The following is a 20,455-nucleotide window of genomic DNA, read 5'->3' as shown; positions in this document are numbered from 1 at the left end:
CCGACCAACAACGAGGCCGAGTACGAAGCGTTCGTTAACGGCTTACAGTGCGCTCGGGACTTGGGGGCTGAATACATTCGAGCTCCGACAGATTCCGCGCTCGTGGTCGGGCAAGTCCTTGGGGACTATGAAGTCAATGGTGAGCGTTTGCAGTTGTACCGAGACCTTGCCATGGAAAAGCTCGCTTAGTTCCGGGGGTATACCGTCCGACACATACCCCGGTTGGATAACGCCGATGCGGATATCTTATCTAAACTGGCCCAAGACGCCCCGGAGCACATTTCGAAGATAGCTCGGATCTTAGTGATCCCCAGACACAGTATTCACCGTCTACCGGTCAATCCCATCCAACCGGTAGATGACAATTGGATCACCGATCTGAAGGAGTATCTCGAGCACGATCGCCTCCCCGACGACCCGCAGCGTGCTCGGAAGGCCAAGCTAAGAGCCCCAAGGTTCCAAGTCTTGGACGGTCGTCTGTATAGGCGATCGTATGGAGGCCCCCTCATGCGTTGCTTGACCGCATTTGAGGCTGAGTTGGTCATGAAGGAGCTACACTCGGGAATTTGCTCTTCCCATCAAGGAGGTCGATCCCTGGCCCGTCGTATCATGTTGATCGGGTACTATTGGCCATCCCTCCAGCTGGACTGTGAAAAGTTAGCTCGGGGATGTGAGACGTGCCAACTGTACGCCCGGATGCCTGGCCGACCGGCCACGTTTTACCAGCCAGTCACGACCGCAATTCCTTTCGCTAGGTGGGGGGTAGATATCTTGGGCCCCTTCCCTCAACTCTCCGGTCGGAGAAAGTTCGTGATCGTCGCCATAGATTACTTCTCCAAGTGGATAGAAGCCGAGCCTTTAGCCACGATCACATCTCAGCAATGTGCTCGCTTCCTTTGGCGCAATGTCATTTCCCGTTTTGGCGCGCCCGTGCATCTCATTAGCGACAACGGTCGCCAGTTTGTGAGCCGATACTTCCAGAATTTCTTGGCCACGATCGGGACGACTCATGTCCGGTCGTCGGTCGCTTACCCACAGGGAAATGGACAAGTGGAGAATGCTAACCGGACGATATTGGAAGGTCTGAAAAAGAAGTTACACTCGGCCGGTCGTAGTTGGGCCGATGAGTTGCCATATGTTTTATGGACTTATCGGACGACCCCGAGGGAAGCTACTTTGGAGACCCCTTTCGCCCTGGTTTACGGAGCTGAGGCCCGACTTCCGATCGAGGCCTGGATTCCGACCGATCGAGAGAGAACCTATAATGCAGTAGAGAACGAGCACGCGATGGCCGTGGACCTTGATGGGATCGAAGAAAAAAGAGAGCTAGCCGCTCGACGCATGGCCGAATATCAGAAGCGCGTCAAGAGTTCTAAAGATGTTCGGGTCAACCCTCGTTACTTTCAGGTCGGAGACTATGTTCTACGACGAAGGGAGGCCAGCCAACCTCTAGAGGGCGGAAAGCTAGCTCAGAACTGGGAAGGGCCGTACATCATCAACGCTGTCATACGGCCGGGTACATACCGACTAGAGACAACGACTGGTCGGCTAATCGAGGGGACGTGGAATTCCGAGCACCTCGTTCTTTTTAGGCATTAGCCTATTCTTTGTATTTTCTAGACGAAGTGGGGGCTTGACCTGCGAGTTACTCCCGGTCGTCAGTTCTATGTAAATTTGTGGTTGTAAAATTAATTCAACCGCCTGCGAGCGGGAAAGTTTAATGTATATACGATCGATGATTGCCCGACCGTTTGTATGCGGCGGCCCGATCGGTTATTTTCTTTCACCTTCGTTACATGCAGGTCAGTTCCACATTCATCAACCGGGCGAAATCTATCGACCGGTCAAAACGCGCTCCACATTGGCGGACACTCAAGTCACGCCGATGATCGGGGAAGCCAGGAGCTCTCAGCATTATTCCCCGATCCGTTCAACTTCTGTCCACTATTGCACCCACTCGTGCCTCGAGCGCACAATAGTGTGGGGGCTGGGATAAGGAAGTATTCGCAGGCCCGTCGCTCGGTTACATCCCGACCGTAGAGGCCCGTCGCTCGGTTACATCCCGACCGTAGAGGCTTGTTAAGGAAGTATTCGCAGGCCCGTCGCTCGGTTACATCCCGACCGTAGAGGCTCGGGGATCGGGTACACCCGATCGGTTGGCCAGATTTGACGTCGTAATATGAAACGCACGACCAGGCCATAAGGTCGTAAGGTCGGGCGTCGAGTGGGTCGAACCAGTGCAAGATCGGGCCACAAGGCCGCGAGGTCGAGCATTAAGGATCAGCACTTACGCGATTAAAGATAAAAGTGCGAAAAGAAAAAACGAGCGACGCAAGATAGAACAAAAAATAAATTTCATTAACAAACAAAAAGTTGCCCGGTACAATTCGGGACCGGGCTCCCGATCAATGGTCCTTTACAAAAAAGAAGAAGAAGAAAAGAGCCTATTCTACTTCTTCATCTCCCGAGCTCCGGCAGCCGGTTACTTTCCGCTCGGGGTGGCCGCCGTTGATGCCCCGGCTTCAGACGCCTTGGCTTTTGGGGCGAAGGGAGAGGGACCGGGATCGGCTAGGTCCGGGGGCAATACTGAGAGGACCAGCTGAAGGTCTTCCCCGTCTAGAGCCTGCTCCAACCGGGAACGGACTCGTTCGAGCATCTTCCGCTTCCCGGCCGTAAAGCCCCAGCGACCGAACGAGACGATCAGCTCTTCCCCGATCTCTGTTCCCCGAGCTGCTGTAAGGAAGGCCGAGCCCGAGTCCTTGTCTTTGAAGGCTGCCCGCGCCAGCTCGCTCGGATTCTCGAGCTAAGCCTTCAGCTCTTTGGCCTCTCCAATCGCCCGACTGGCGACCTTCTCGGCGAGGACCCGCTCCTCGTCGCCCTTCTTCAGGGCCTTCTGGGTCTTCTCCAGCTCGGCTTGGAGGTCCTTGATCTCCTTCAAGCGACGGGCGGCCGTCTTCTTGTGGTGATCAGCTTCCTCGGCCAGCATGGCTCGACCTTGTAGGAGCTGGGCGGCCCGGGAAATCTGCAAAACAAGAAACGTTCGGTTAGCCCGATCGAAAACACTTGGGCAGAGAATATAAGTTGGGAAACTCACCTCGGCCAGATCGTGGCCGATCCGTTCAGCCACCTGGGTCGGGGTCATCTTCCCCAGATCCACTCGGGCTGGCGCGGCGTTGCCGATCCGTGCCAGCACGGACGTCGACTCCCTCTCTCGCCCGACCGAAGGGCTCGGGCTGTACTGCTCACGGCGGCGCTTCAGGCTGCCCACCTCGGTCGCGCCCTGGTCGGCGACCTTCTCCTTGCCCCGGGCGACCTCCACCCGGGTGACCAAGACGTCGGGCTGCTCGACGATGAAGCCCTCGCCCGTCGACACGGTCGAGGCACTCAGGGGTCGGGCAGTGGGAATCTCCTTTTCCCCGGCTGCTTTGGTCTTGGCCTTCTTCTTCCCGCCGAGGGAGATCTTCGTGGGCGGAGGAAGGGCGGTGTCTTCATCGCCGAATTCTGCCATGGCTGCAATAAAAGAGCAAAGTTAGTTTGATCAAGAAATGAAGTTAGGTCGGGAGGAACGGCTCGAGCTGAACCTTTCTTCTTTCGTTTCGACGGCTTGGCGACCGTCACGCCCATCGGTACGGGAAGGTACTTCTCCTTTAGCTCGTACGTGGGGGCGGGAGCTTGGCGGCTGCGAGACTTTCAGCCGTCCGGAAGATTGTGTATTCGTGCACCTCGCTCGAAATCCGGCTGACCGTGTCCCTCAGCGCTTGCGTTTCGGCCGGCACCACTTGCTTTCTGAAGTGGCTGCTCCAAATGCGATCGACCGGGAGGATCCAGGGGTCGTATTTGATGGAGAAAATTCTGTTCTTCCACCCCTTGTTGTTCCCGGGCAGGCCTTTGATGGAGCACATATCTGCTCGGGATTGCAGCATCAGGAACCCACCCCCGTAGCGGCCCGGGAGAACCTTGATCTGGTAGATGAAGTTGAACAACTCCATCGTGCACTCGGCCTCGTGCCGAGCGCATATCTGCGGGAAGCAAGCGAGGATCCGATGTGCGTTTGGGCAGATCTGGGTCGGGGCGACCCGGTAATAGGCCAAGAAGGCGTTCAGGAGGGGGGTGAAGGGAATGGCGATCGGGGCCATTAGGGAGTCATAATGCATCCCGATCCACTTGCCCCGATGCCTGTCAATCACGTTTCCCAGCTGCCGGCTCGTATCGAATTCTACCCGACCCCGGAGTATTTCAGCAATCCGAGCCGCCTCGCCTTTGGTCAGCAGGCTCATCTCTTGCTCGACACTCTCGCTGTTCAAGAATTCGAGCTCGACGGCTGGTGTGGCCGGCCCGACCGGGTCTTCTTCGGTCTGCTCGGGGGTATTTTCTCGATCACCCCCTCGAGGAGCAGCTTCCGGGTGGTCCCCAACCACCCGGGTAGGCGTTTCCCTAACGCCTTCGGTCGGAGAACCCCGCCCGCTTGATGTGGTCCTTTCTTCCTCTTCTTCGCTGGAGCTCCCCGATCCGCTGGAGCTAGAGCTCGATGTCCCGGAGGAGCCTGATGCGCTGTTATGCTCGACAGCTCGATCGGGGGTTGGCGTTGCTCGGGGGCTGGCTTCGGGAGTGTAGGACATAATGTCCACTTCCTCGTCGCTGATACGCTCGACCTCCTCATCGTAATCCGCGATCGAGGCGTTTTGACTATCCGAGTCCGACATATTTCTACCTAAAGGTCGGTCGGGAGTTAGTACAAGGTTCGGGGAGTTAGCTCGAAGTTAGTGCTATCCTACTTCTACGCTAAGTAAAGAGTAAACAAAGAGTAAAGAACTAAGAGCTTACCGAGTGAGAAAACTTTGAAGAAGGTCTGAAGTTTTGCTTTGCTTGATCGCCTTGCTGAGATGCTCTGCTCGGGATTCTTAGAGGATACCGACTGAAGCAAAAGAGTGAGGAAAGTTCAAATGAGGGCCTCAAGGGCCTATTTATAGGAGGGCATTTAGGCGGGAAATGGGCCAATTTGCCTGACACGACCCGCGCTGAATCCGAGGCGACGGATGGGATCGCCGAGGCCGGCAGAGGCCGACACGTGGCGTAAGAGGGAATGACAGCTGGCAGGTCGGCTTGGTGGCTGACGGTTGGGCTTCTTCATCCCGTCCCGTTTTTTCCCGACTGATCAAAAAGGCCCGGGCTGGGGGGCTCTTGGTAGGGAATATCCCGACCGACATAGCTTCACCACGACCGAGGAGTCTCTCTTTCTCCTTGTCTTTGCAGGTAACAGGTCGGGCTCCATGAGAAGAACCCGGTCGTAGACCGACCGGTGTTGCCCGAGCGACGATGTCGACCACCGAGCGGTAGCCCTTTGGCGAAAGAGCTGACGAAGGACACGTGGCGGCTCTTTACATCGACAGGCAGGGCACCCGGGAGGATGACACGTGGTGGCTACGTGGAGGACATGCCGAACGGCTGGAATCCTGTCCCCGGCATAGCGGCTATAAATACCCACAGTAGCTACAGTGTAGGGGACTTTTGGACGATCGATAGGTTGTTGTTAGAGAATCCCGACCGCAGTCAGTCGGTACTCAGAGCAGCCAAGTAGATTGTACTTAGGGCCTTTACCGGGATCAATAAAGATTTTACTTGCTTTAATTGGTCTCGTGTTATTTTATATTGCTCACGTAGAATTAGCAGTATCACATGTGGTCCCAGAAAAAGTATCTACGTTAAGAATTTGTGAGAAGGAATAGAAGTTGAGAGTAAGAAGTGAGAGTCCATGTAGTATTTTTCATGAAATTAGGTTGTAAAAGGCTAGGTTTCTTACCTGTGTTTTGGAGCCGAGCCAAACGAGTGAAGACAGAGGGTGAATGAACAATTCAAGGAGATCAAAGCCCTTGACTGTGTTACGGGCAGGCATTTTACCAGAGGTTTCTGACTATTTTTTAGGGTCAAGCTAGCTGGCCTGGCCATATCCTTCTTTGGCTCGGAAGTGCAATCTGGGTGAAACGAACCACCTTATAATCGGTAAAGGGTGACAATAACATAATGTTGGCAACGATGCCTATAGCTAACCTTGCAAGAAGTCAAACTTAGAACTTTGTAGTTACTGAAATGTTTAACCAACTTAATTTTAAATTCCTCCCTATAACTCTCGTTTAACTATTACATTATATTATTTTTAATCTCTGTACAATGTATTTATTGAACTACCGGAACATAATACTTTAATGAGAAAATATTGGCCATTATAGTCTGCATTTTTGGTTAATTTTGCACGCACTATCTTAATTTTATGACCAATATTTTTATTATAAATCCAATTAACTATGCAGCTTAATGTTTTTTTAATCTGAAAAATAGAGGAATTTGGAAAGAATTTTTTTTTTTTTTTAAAGTAAAATACTCCAAATCTGTTGGGCCATATTCACTAAGTCATTAGATCAATAAAGGATGATTATTTGGGATTCAATGTAAACCCAAACCCAAAGCGCAACATCTCTAACTAAACTGGCAAATTATTGTGTGTACCTTTGGCGATAAAAAAAAAAAAAAAAAATCTGCTTCGTGTGCTAATGTGTTAAAAATAATAAACCTTTTAGGATAAAATAATGTATTTTATGAGTTAGAATAATGTACTTTATGTATTAGAATAAAATAAAATAATGTACTTTGTGTTAGAATAATGTATTTTATAAATTAGAATAATGTACTTTATGTATTGTTAGACCGTGGTCCACGACTCCAGACAATAATGATTGCTCTAAACTCGCTATTATATATAATATAATATATTCTATTCAATGATGATCCTTTGGATCTCATAATTTTGATTTGCAGTAACTCTGGACAAAATTGTACTTCAACAACTAATGTAGTTTACTTTATCAAGAAGTTTTTAATAATTTTATTTTACATTTCTAATAAAGTATTAGTTGTTTTAAATAATTACAGATATTAAATAACAATTATTATTTAATCGCAAATATCCTATATTCATAATTTTATTAAATCACATCAACATAATAATTGCCCAAAGCTCATATCATTTTTTTCTTATAAATGTTAAAATATATTATAATTTAAAAGTTTTAAATCTTTAGTCCGTGCATCGTACAAGTGACATACTAGTTCTATTACATTTTCAAGAATTATATGTATTTACCCATTGTTGGACCGTTTAAGATTATAAAGAATCGAATTTATTTTTTTATGACAAGAAAAATTTACAATTACTTTTTTTTTAAAAAAATACTATTGACTCTATTACAAGGTAGTGCTGTCCTATACTTTTTTTAACTATTGCAGCTCAAAGATTCAATATCTCACCACCAGGGTTCAATCCTATGAGTCTGTGACATTCCCTCCAGGAGAGTCACAGAGGTGTCATCTAAGCACGATTATTTTTTCTTTATGTGTTGCAAGCCTGACACTGTTAGAATTGCAAATATTGCAATTTGAGTGTCAGACTTGCAACACCAATACCGGACAATTTTTGTTATTATTATTATTATTTTAATTATTATTAATACTTTATTGATAAAAATATTTTTTTTTTTTAATGTGATGTGAATGTTGGATCACTTTTGAAATATAAAAGATGATTGTATAGATGTAAAGTAAATAGTAAATAGGGAAAATGGCACTTTTTCTCCTTAAGTTATATATTTATAGCACTTTTTCTCCCTAAATTATTTAAGTGGCTCTTTTTCCCCCTGAAATATTAAATGGACATATTTACCCTTAAAATAAATATTTCATTTATTTTTCTTCTCTAACAAATTATTACTATAATTTGGTTCAAACCAAAGAGATACTATAGCAACCAAACCAAAATATTCCAATTACAATTTAGAATCAAACATGATACTTAGAGTTTATTAAAATCGCGAGCCGGAATGACCGGCTCATGTTCCGAACTGAAAAAATAAAATACATTTTTTGTTGAATTTAGAATATTTTAAAATAAAAAATAAAATTTTAAAATAAAGACGATTCAAAATCGTGAACTGGATCCGGAACCACCGGTTCACGGTTCAGGGTCCAGTTTTTTTTATTCATAAATTTAATAAATAGAAATTTAAATATTGGGTTTTAGATCTGAATCATAACCGAAAACTTTTAATTCAATTACTATAGTGTCCGGTTCAGTTCGAACCAAACCGTGGTCATCGCTACATATACACAATAATTTGTTGGAGAAGTAAAATAAATAAAATGTTTACTTTAAGGGTAGAAATGTCAATTTAATATATAAGAGGGGAAAAACCACTACTTTTAAAATAATTGAGGGGACTAATGTGCTTACATAAATAATTGAGGGGAAAAAAATACTATAAGTATATAACTTAGGGGGAAAAAGTGCCATTTTTCCTAGTAAATAATTATAAATTCAGTGCTGTGATTGAGAGAAAATTGCACAGCCAAAGATAACATAATAATCTAACATTCTGAAAATGTCAGTACAGCGTACCTTTTTGTCAGGTGCAATATTCTTATATTCCTACTAACTGGAGTGTGGGTAAAAGAGTTCACACGTGGGGCATCCTTTTCAGTTTCCTTAAAAGGCAAGCAATTTTCTAATAAACAACTTTTTAAATTTGTGTTTTTGACGTCATGTTCTTGTTTTCTCACCTCACCAAACATACGAGATTAATGAGAACGTGTTTCACGATAGTTTGACTGGGATGACGGCGAGTCGACTTCAGGTGTAAAAATGAGTGTCGCGTCGCGGGGACAAAAGGTGATCTACTGAATCTATCGCAGGTTGCAAGTTTCGGCTGATATAATGATGCTCTTTGAATTTAAAAGATTATCTTACCTTTTTTTTTTTTTCTTCTAAGAAAACTTGCAATAATTATTTAAGAATGTGTATCGAGTAATTCTACATATAAAGATTTTATGTAATGGGAGTTTAATAAAAAAATGTTTACAAGAATTAAATTCGTACAATCGTATTTTTAAATACGAAAATTATTTTTTATCAACTTGATCGCTTGTTTTCAAGAATTATCTTTAGTTATGGGGTTTAATAACCCACTCGTGGAGTCAACTTTGGGGCACTAACGTGGGAAAAACTGGGGGAGGATTACCATGAGGAAGGGGGCAAGGGTGGCCCTGACCCTACCAACATTTTTTAAATTTTTATTTTGTACCCTGTAATATAATTTAGGATCAAGTGTCAAATCGCACCATGAACCAATTGCGATATGTCATCCCGCATCCTGACCTTTCATAAGTGATGATACGATGCACAAACCAAAAAATTTTGTTCACCTAGCCTTTTTTACAGATAGCCTTCAAGTTATAGGTAATGACTTGATGATGTGGAGGTGATTTGGAAGAGACATGTTTTGTTTTGTAGATGTGGCAGCCATTTCAGCAGTTTAATTGAATAACCCAAAATATGACTTTCCAGCCATTCATTCGACGACGGAAGAGGATGGCCGGAGGAGAGGTCCAGCTGCGCCACTGCCGAGTTCTGTTACCGCCGGCGCTGGTCAGCCGCCATCGCCGGAAGTTGCCAGCTTGCTCTGTTTCCAGCTGCCGCCGTCGACGAGGAGAAGAACATGAAGTCGAACACCCCGCCACCGCCTCCAATCTCAATCGTAAACAAACAGATACATGCTCGGTCCATCTCAATCGCAAACAAAGAAGCTACTTCTCTAAAACCCCATTCGGATTCAGATTCACATGTTTCAACGAAACGCCCCCTAAGTAATCGTTGCAAGAAAGCAGTAGAATTTCCCAGTAATCACAGAAATTAGAGCATAATATCCAAGAAAAATACAAGAAATTCAGAACCAAGCAATACGAAAGATCTACTTTTCATGCTCTTCTTTTCTCTTGCATTTTCCCCAATTTGGGAGAATAATGAAAGGGATGTTGATTTCTTGTTGGCGAAAAATGAGAAATCATTGGCAAATCAGAGAGTGGAAACCACCATTTAAAGAAATCCCATCTCTCTGTTACCCTCATTATTCCTTTCTAGATTGAACAAGGATAGGGGTACAACTGTACAAGATATAAAGAAAATAAATCAACTTCAAGTTTCATACTTCCAGTAACCCTATCCAGCCATAATACCTTATTGGCGTCATCGAAGGGGACATGCACAGAGCGAGAGAGGAGCAAAAATATATGTCTTTCTTGCACAGCCCTTGGTATCTATCTTCAGGCAAAAGGTCGAGCAACTGTTGGTAGTTAGCGGGCAGCTTGGCTTCCCAGACGGCGTCAGATGAGGTGGCGCCGCGGAAGGCGCGGTTGAGCCGAGCCAAGTTGCAGATCTCCGGTGGCGTCTACTCAATTAACGGTGTTGTGAAGGTGACGCCGTGAGTGGTGGTGCGTCAGTTATTAATATTTTAATTTAGAGAGAATTAATAAAAATAAGCTCCACATAGATAATTACCGGCGCCATGTCAGCAAGGAAACTGGGAAACCTATAAAAATGATTAGATGGACAAGATTTTTTGGTTTGTGGATTGAATTATCACTTATGAAAGATCAGGGTGCGGGATGACATATCGCAATTGGTTCAGGGTGCGATTTGACACTTGAGCCTATAATTTACGATTAAGTATATATGTATGGCATGCAAAAATTAACATTTCCTCCCTAGCTCAACTCAAAAAATTTAATTTGTAAGTTTAATATTAAATAATTTAAATTATTGTAGCTAATATTGAATTATTCAAAATCAAATCATTAACTCAAAAGTTCAAACAAAATGTACACAATTTAAATTGTATAAATTTGGTCTAAAATCATTCAAATATTGTTATTTGTTAATTATATACCATGTTCAATTTTATTCCATAGTCGAATTACATTTGTATTGTCAATTTGTGTATTGTGTTTGTAGGATCCGTTGGTCGAAAAAACAAATAATAATAAAAAAAAATAAGATTATTATTTTTTCTGAAAAACAAGGGAAGGAAAGATGGAGAAATTTGGCTAGTGTTTGGTGTTGGGTTTTTGCAAGAGTCAAGTGAACACTTTTTCCTTAAAACCTTATTTGCCACCTCCCAAAGATGCTAGGAGCGTTGTGGCCTAGGCTTCCCAGGATAAAATTTGCTAGTGATTCAATGTTTGAGCACTCAAACAAGGAATCCGGCGAGCAAGACACGGCTATGAACAGAGTAGGCTTAGAAAGAGAAGGAGTAGAAGCAGAATTTTGAAGCTTGAAAACTCAAAGTTTCGTGTAGAGTGCTTGTGCTCTTGTGTGTAAAATCTGCTTCTCACTGCCTCTCTTATATAGGGGTGAAGGAGCCAATAGCTTTTAATAAGGCACCCCCCACTACACCTGGTAACAGCAGCCATTACCATGGTTTTTAATTCAAAATAAAGATGGAATTAATTCCGTAACAGTAGAATAGTCCGCCCAATCTCCGAACGACATTCGTGCTCGTGCAACCCCCCTTCGCACGAGAGAGCCTCTATGCTATACAATTTTACAAGCTTCAAAAGAGCTCTTGTATATAAGGGGGGAAAATCTTCATTCCAAACCAATGTGGGACAAAAGCTCACTTTTTCCCTTCATTTTCCAACTCAAATGGGTTTACTTTAAGAATCAATATCTCATTTACCCATTATCCGTTTTGAGCGTACAATATATCAATCTCTTCGTCTCACTACGAAGAACACGAATCCACTTTGACCCGACCCAAATCAGAAGTGGACCCCACTGATAATTGTACCACAAAATAGTCACTTAATATGCCATTTTAAGCTATTTTTTCCAACAGAGTTATGGTGAATGCTTACTTGTGTATTAGAAAATTTGGTCACTAGCTATAAACTAGAAGACATGTGTAAGTAACCAATATCGCACTTGAACAATACTAGCTTGACCCCACTTTAGGAAAATATAGGTTAAAGTACCTATGAAGTTTCTGTATTATAGTGTTTTGTTTAATTTAGTACTTTTATCTTAATTTTGTTCAATTTAGTACTTTTACCTTAATTTTGTTCAATTTAGACCTTGTACTTTAAAAAGTGAAACAATTAATGACAATAGCTGACGTGGCGTTGAAATCATTCACGTCATCATACTTACATGCCAACTCATATATTATTTTATAAATATTTAAAATTAATTATTTTTACCACCAATATATTACATTAATATATCCAAAATAAATACATAAATATCAACTATTGTCCTTAATTGTTTCACTTTTTAAAGTATAGGGACTAAATTGAATAAAATCAAAGTAGAAGGACTAAATTAAACAAAACACTATAATACATGGACCTCATAGATGCTTTGACTGAAAATTTATAGTTTTGTTCTTAGGTTGCACCAACTCAGAAGATGATGTTTATTGTTAAGAACATTACTATGTCCTTAATTAAACTCGAATGACTTGATAGGAATTATTCCTAACCGTACCCTAGCGTATGCATGATCTGTACCGGGGTACCCACCGAGTGGAGTCATATCCGAGCATGATTGACCTCTTTGCACGATGACCCGACCTAGATCGCAAACTGAATATAGTTTTCCTCGCCAACGAAGCCTAGTTCTCACTCTTTCACTTCGACCATATTGGGTCGCGGTTGACCTTTCGACCTGCGGCGTTTAGAGCCTTAAGCTTAGTTCTTTTAGCTAAACTAACCCAATGGCGGTGGGTCCGAGAGAGTCAGGAATCTCAGGGCACGTAAAGGAACCAGCAAGGTCTCCGACCTCTCCCTATGCATGTGTTCCACATGCCACACATGTCGGGGGACCGGCATGTGCCCCCTCACGCTTCCTATAAATACCGCATTAAATGCGAAGAGAGGGAACTTTTGGAGACCTTGCATGCACATATATTGAGCTCGAGACCCTCTCACTCATTGTTGAGTAACCCGGGCATGTCTACATAAACCAACAAGTAGACTATAGCAGGATCTTTAATTTGTATGATCCGACCCCATACTTTACGTGTCTGTAGGGATAACCGTATTTACTACATTAGTAGTTACTGAAAAATATACACAAATATATAATAGTTAGAGCAAACCCATAAGTTGAATTTTTTCAATGATTTTTGTCAGTCTAATTGGGAGAGAGGAGAGAGAGAGAGATAGATAGAGAGAGAGCAAAAAGAACAAACAATGAAAAAAAAAAAACATGTTTGTCTGGAAAAAAAATTATTGGTTACGTTCCCAGCAGGCTTGTGCAGTGCACCAATGTAACTTTAAAAAATGGAGCTCATAAGAAACTATAATTCCTATAAATTAATTTTCTTCTCTTTCCTCCGCCCTCTCTCCTCCATCTCATCATCTCTCTACTCCATGTCACAAAAAAAAAAAAAAAAAAAAAAAATCGCGGGTGGGATGCTCTACCTTGTATAAATAGTTTTTTTTTTTTTTTTTTTTTTTTTTTTTAATGTTACTGGCCCTATTACATTGTATTATCTGTTCAAACATATTTTCTCAACCTATTAAAATACGAAAATTCAACAACGCCTCTATTGAAGTTTGATCTCATGACATTCCATATAAGAGATGTCATTACATGTCATCTGAGCACAAGGGATGCAAGGGATCCCCCAGAAAACATAAAAAAGTCGATTCGCTACCTCTAAACGCGAAATATTTCAATAATAGAATACCATCAAATCGCGATAAGTTGTGAAAGTAGACTGTTTGAATTGACGGATTTTTTTTTTTTCATTCAAGAAGTTTGACCCCCTTTTATTATTTTTTTTTTGGTTTTCTTGATTTGAAATTGATTTGGATCTCTCTATTCTGGCACATAAATGAAGGGATCGAAGAGATTATGGCAGATCATGTTTACCAAGAAATGACCCGAAAGTGCTTGGTTTGTATAAATAGTTTGAATGTTGTAATATCAAAGACACTCTAATAAACAATCCATTTGCTCCGTGCAATTACACTCCTTTCATTATTTCATCAGTTCTGTATCTCAATTTATTAATTGCCTTAATTATTTCTAGTGTCAGTTGACATTAATACTATCAATATAAATATATTAATAAATTTATAATGTAAACATTCGTAAAATGGTGCTTAATTTCGATATTTTAAAAATAAATTAATTGTTAATTAAATTTTGTGACGACTAAAAACTGTTAACTAAATAAAAAAAAGTTCAGTTATGGACTCATTAACCTTTTTTTTTTCCCTCTTTGATCAGTTACTCTGATTTCAATCGAAATTTATACAGCCTTATGTAAGAACAATTGTTATACCATGGATCATATTTTACTTTGCATTGTAGACTTTCGTCCATAAATTTTGTGTCTTGAGTTAATATATTATGCTTCTTCAGTTAATAAATTATGTGTCTGTAAATAAATTGAAAGTATATAGTTTCAATATAATTTGTTAATTACTTAACTACAAACATATAATATGTTAATTACAGACACATAATATGTTAACTGCATATTATGTGTGTGCAGTTAACATATTATGTGCATGTATTTAACATATTAGGTGGCTTCAATTTATTTACATACACATAATCTATTAATTAAATGCACATAATATGTTAATTGCATACACATAATCTGAATATTATTTTATATCAAAGGTCCACAATGCTTTGTGGACCTAATCAATGATATAATTTGCCATAATGGACATATAATTCATTAATAGACCATAATTACAAATTAGAATATAATGTCAACCAAATCTCTTGTATTCAATTGGCATATATATAGTATTCAGATGGTATTATTATGTTTGATTCTCCAACTTCACTAACATGTCGACACGTCGTTTGGTTATTTCTTCAATTATTTCGTCTCTTTCATTATACGAAAGATTTGAAAAAGAAATAATTCTTCAAAGAAAAAATAATGGAAGAAATTGTTATGGAGGTGGTGTCCAGTGTCCACACTGCAACAACCAAAATTCCTAGAGAAGTCTCAAAAGAGATGATGAAATGAATAAAATATAATTCTCGTATTTTAAGGTCACGAGTTTAATTCTTACCAATAATCTTTTAGTCAAGCAGGTTGCATAATTTATTTATTTATTTTTTTTGTACGGTTTACCTCTTTTATGTGATTAACAATTTATTACGTAGAAATTAGGTTTACATGATGTATAATCTAAAATAATAATTGCGAGTTTCCTTAGTTATCCAAAATAAAAAATTCCGAGAGAAATGGAGTAAGGTGGAAGACAGAACATACAAATTAAACATGTGAAACGGAATTTCATTATATATACCAACTTTGTCATTTTCATGAATCCGAATGATTATAAATTGTGCCAATTACTAATAATAAAAATATTAGGAATAAAATAGGAAAAATAGGATGCCGTAAAATTGTAGTAGAAAGTAGAAACTCACTTCTTACTAGCTAATTATCAAATTCGAATTCTTGATTAGTTAATTTACAAGATTTTATTTGGAAAATATGATATTTTATCATAAAATCTCTCTTAATATAGAATAAATATTAAACAGGGCCATACATTTTAATGCTTATTTAATACCCTATTGATATTTATTTATGTCAATCAAACGATATTTCACCGCATAAAAAATAGAAGCGTTTTAATCACACCACATAAAAAATAGAAGTGCTATTTTAATCAACTCTAGCAATTGAGTTGCATTAGTATATACTTGAAAAAATAATATAATTTCTCGTACTAAATTTACTATGTTTATCTCGACAATCAATTGACTTTGGATGAAATTATTTTGTGTAATTCTTTTTAGCAAAAATATTGATGATTTGGTATGTAATTGACTAAACCCAAGAAAAAAAGAATCAATAACGCCTTCTCTGAAACTCGAACTCACAATCTTCCAAATGAAAGTCTAACCCGGGTATCATTAAACCACATAGTCTTGGTCTACTTGAAAAAATAATATCATTTTTCCTACTAAAATTACTATGTTGATCTCTTGACTAGCAATAAATTTTATGGTGAAATTGTTGCATAAAAATGTGTAATACTCATCTGTCTCATTTTACTTCATGTTTGTTATTCATTAGTTAAACTAATGTTTTTTTGGATCTATTTTTAAATTTAAATTTTTATGTTTAATAATATTTTTAATATAATTTCTAAATATATAAATTTTACATACTAATACTATACGTAATATTATTAAAAAAATAAAAAATTTAAATTAAAAATAATTTCGTTAAACCTCATTAATTAACCCGACACATAAAATAAGAAGAATAAATATTGTCCGTATAGGCTTAGCTCACTGGTACAGTAAGCAGTATTTGGAAAAAAGACATAGTAATAAGACGATTATGCTTAAAACATGACCCTATTTACTGAGTTATTGAATCACTATGATTACATCCTCTCAAATGTTATGTCGGGTCGAGTCGGGTCCGGGGAACAAGAATAATGGGTAATTGTTGCTAAAAACACGGATGGTTTGACCAGTAATCGACCAAACCCAGAAAAGAAAAAACACAAAAAAGGTCAGATGGAAATTACGGCGCTTTGATCTAGCAAGACCGCAGGATAGTAGAGTACAAGGTCAATGTCTTGGTTATTCTCCGTATTAAATTCGGGGAGTCACCACTCACCACTGGGCACTAGCACAACACGACAACGAATCGAAACACAGAATCGTCGGATTACATTAGTAACCGAAGCCTCGGACTATAGTCCCATGAACTCCATTCTTGATTCACCTTAAAATCTTTCTAGGATTCCCCAAACGTGTTTTCTTGAATCTCTGCAATGGCTAGTGGCTTCAGACTCCAGAAAGGTTGCGCCTTTTTCACTTTCTCCTGTTTCTTGCTTCTTCGCTTTTCTTCATTTTGTTTAGCAGCCAAAAGAATTGAACCGGGCAAGGTGATCAGAGACGGAGACACCATTGTTTCCGGCGACAAAAAGTTCGCCCTGGGATTCTTCAGTCCGCCGGGGACGACTAAAAGGTACGTCGGAATTTGGTACAATGGGATTCCGTCGGAGTCGGAGTCGGTTATTTGGGTGGCCAATAGGGAGAACCCAATAGGCGACAAGAATGGAGCTTTAACCATCATAAACGACGGGAATTTAGCGGTTTTAGATGGAGAGAACAACGTTGTATGGTCGACTGGTGTGTTTGTACCATCCAAGAAATCCTATGCTGTCCTGTCGGACACTGGGGATCTTGTTCTTCGGCGTGCCGACTGGAATGGGAATGGGAATGGGAATGGCCTTAAATCGGTTTTGTGGGAGAGCTTTTCACACCCCACAGACACATTCTTGCCGGAAATGAAAGTGTACTTAAATTCATCAGTTATAGAGCAGAAAATCCTGACTTCTTGGACCAATCCCAGCGCCCCTTTTCCTGGGAAATTCTCACTGGGAATTGACACCCAGAAACCACCACAGATTGTGGTGTGGGAAGGGGGGAAACGGCGGTGGAGAAGCGGGCATTGGAATGGACTGGAGTTCCTAGGTGTTCCCAGTATGAGAGCTGATTACCTCTATGGTTTCAAGCTTTACAACGAAGGCGATGGCCGAAGGGTCTATTTCACATACACCTTGCCCAATACTTCTGATTTGGTACATTTCAAGATAGTTTGGAATGGGAATGAGGCTAAAGAAAGGTGGGAAGAAAGCGTGGGGCAATGGAGAACAATCCAAATGCAGCCTTCTAGCATTTGTGATCTGTACAACCAGTGTGGCAAATTCGCGAGATGTGATGTTTCTAGCTCGAGTATTTGCAAGTGCATAAAAGGGTTTGTGCCGAGTGATCCGAGCCAGTGGAGTGTAGGGGACTGGTCAGGGGGGTGCTCAAGGAGGACTGAATTGCAGTGCCAAAGAAATAATGGCAGTGGTCTCGGGAAGGAAGGGTTCCTTAAGGTGGATAACATCAAATTGCCCGATTTTGCAGAAATAGTCGAGAGTGCAGGGAGTGACTCGACCTGTGAGAGGAAATGCCAAGAGGATTGCTCGTGCACCGCTTATGCTTTCGTGAGTGGAATCCCCTGCATGATTTGGAGACGAGACTTGGTTGATATGCAGCAATTTGGCGACGGTGGGAGCACTCTTTTCATTCGTGTTGTTCGTGATGAATTTGGTAAGCTGTTCTTTCCTTTTTCGTTCGTGTTTGTTCATTCGTGTTTTCTGAATTTTCTAATGTGTTTAGTGATCAGTGATCAGCTTGAAACTACAATTTAATTGGTATTCAATGGCATGAATAATAATTGCTAGGAAACATATGGAGTTTCTAACTTTAATGTCTAGAAATCGATTTCCTTTCAGCAGGTGATAGGACAAGGAATGCCTTAATTGTTATAGTCTCAGTTGCAGTAGCTTTGATCTTCATTGTCAGCTTGTCGGTTTGGTATCTATTTACTCGCAAAGCTAAACTCCATGGTAAAATTCGTGAAAATCAAGACTACATTTTTCACAACTTTAGTTAAAATTATTGCTTCAATAAGCTATATCCTTTTATAGCAGCAAGGAGGAACTGTGAGAATCGAAGACCTAATCAACTCGCTAGTGGGGAATTCTTTACGGATTTATCAGGGAGCGGTGAACCGCCACGAGGAACTACATCGGCCTTGGCGTTTTTCAGCTTCAGCAGTATGGCTGCCGCTACTAACAACTTTTCGCACGAAAACAAGCTTGGACAAGGTGGATTCGGGCTCGTTTACAAGGTGAGCTTTCGTCATAATCTGTATTCATGTGAAAAAAAGTTTGGAAAGTGCGGTTTAATGAAAAGTCTAATTGTTTTGTGGTTAGGGTATACTACCATGTGGTCAAGAAATTGCTGTGAAGAGGCTTTCGAGAAAGTCTGTACAAGGCGTTCAGGAGTTCACTAACGAACTCACGCTAATCGCCAAGCTGCAACATCGAAACCTCGTCAAACTTCTGGGCTGCTGCGTTGAAGGAGGAGAAAAGATGCTACTCTATGAGTTCATGCCGAATAAAAGCTTAGACTCGTTTCTGTTTGGTAAATTTCGGTTCTCCTAGAATGTTTCTAGTTCTTTTGTGGCAGTTCATGTATAATTGTTCTTGTTGGTGAACTTATGACAGATTCCTCAAAGCGTCCCGAGTTAGACTGGAGTAAATGCTTCAAGATTATCGAAGGGGTTGCGAGAGGGCTGCTTTATCTCCACCGCGATTCGAGGCTTCGAATAATTCATCGGGACTTAAAGGCGAGTAATATTTTGCTGGATGAAGAGATGAACCCGAAGATTTCGGACTTTGGTATGGCCAGGATATTCGGTGGGAACCAAAATGAAGCAAATACAAACAGGGTTGTAGGGACATAGTAAGTACTCGTGTTTTTTCAGAATATCCCATTGTCCTTTCAGTAGTAATATTACCTTAATTTATCGTCCTATGTTTTTTATGTAGCGGCTACATGGCTCCCGAGTATGCAATGGAAGGCCTATTTTCCGTCAAATCAGATGTCTACAGCTTCGGAGTCCTGCTATTGGAGATCATTAGCGGGCGAAGGAACACCAGTTTTCGCTCTGGCGAGCATTTGGGCATTATCGGATACGTATGCCTAAAACCAACTTTCTTAATCGAGTACTTCATAAACAGTAGCACTGTTGCAAAAATCGCGCCTAGGCGGCCTAGGCAGTCCCCAGGCGCCCGCCTAGGCGGTCCCCAACCGCCCGGCCTCCAAGGCGCCCGCCTAGGCGTTCTAGGCGGCCTAGGTGGTCCCCAGGCGCCCGGCCTCCTAGGCGGTCCCCAGGCGCCTAGCGATTTTTTCATCATTGAACAGTAGGATCTCCAATTTTCTTTTTCTTTTTTTTTTTTTCACATTCTGAGTTTCTTGATTTGGAAATTTTATAGGCATGGGATCTATGGGACGAAGGAAAACCGATGAACCTAATGCACCCTTCCCTCTCCGATTCATGTGTGCCCGAAGAAGTGTTGAGATGCATACATCTAGCCCTGCTTTGCGTGCAAGATTTGGCGGTTCACAGGCCGAACATGTCATCCGTGGTGTTGTTCTTGGAGACCGATAATCTCACTCTCCCGTTGCCAAGGCCGCCTACTTATACCTCGATGAGAAGAGTTTGCGAGACTGAGGTGTGGAATCAGACCGGTGATATCCCGTCTTTCAACAATATAACCATCAGTATGATAGTCGGTAGATAATATTTACTCTCTTTCGTATCTACTAAAGAAAAAGACTTGTTCTTTGGACAGAATTAGCTGCAGATGACAGTAAGGTGTTTATAATATATACCAGAAATGGTTTGAAAAAATAATGAATGACTAGGATGTAATAATCTCCGTTAAGGTTTACTGTAAAGTTTGATCTATCCAAGGAAATAACATAATTTGTTCAAAGTCATTGCATTTCTTTATTCCCCATAGAATTGTAGAAAGCGACATCTTTTCTGCTGAGTTATTATTTAAGCGTTTTTGTATAACTGTTATGATTGACTGCAATATATTAGAAGAGATTCGGAGGGTGTTTAAAAGTCAGCATTTTGTGAATAAATTAACAAAGTAATGCCCCAACTCACAGGAAAAACGACGGTTATCAGAAGCCATTAAACTAGGCTGAAAGAAGCGTGAGTAG

The 20,455-nt window shown here is 41.3% G+C and overlaps 1 protein-coding gene across 1 annotated transcript; it reads left to right on the top strand.

Moving 5' to 3' along the window:
- The first annotated feature begins 16,614 nt into the window (after nucleotides 1-16,614).
- Nucleotides 16,615-20,449, top strand: LOC109170444 (G-type lectin S-receptor-like serine/threonine-protein kinase B120). The gene is made up of 8 exons (XM_019319572.1): nucleotides 16,615-17,983; nucleotides 18,169-18,282; nucleotides 18,364-18,566; nucleotides 18,652-18,862; nucleotides 18,946-19,183; nucleotides 19,270-19,417; nucleotides 19,717-20,005; nucleotides 20,402-20,449. Exons 1-8 carry the CDS (start codon nucleotides 16,654-16,656, stop codon nucleotides 20,428-20,430), a joined length of 2,562 nt encoding a protein of 853 aa, XP_019175117.1. The 5' UTR covers nucleotides 16,615-16,653; the 3' UTR covers nucleotides 20,431-20,449.
- The last annotated feature ends 6 nt before the right edge of the window (nucleotides 20,450-20,455 follow it).

Source organism: Ipomoea nil, unplaced genomic scaffold (assembly GCF_001879475.1).
Source record: "Ipomoea nil cultivar Tokyo-kokei standard unplaced genomic scaffold, Asagao_1.1 scaffold0317, whole genome shotgun sequence".
In the NCBI taxonomy this organism is placed as follows: domain Eukaryota; kingdom Viridiplantae; phylum Streptophyta; class Magnoliopsida; order Solanales; family Convolvulaceae; genus Ipomoea; species Ipomoea nil.
The sequence above is the reverse complement of the archived record's forward strand: the minus strand, read 5'-3'. Positions and strand labels throughout refer to the sequence as shown.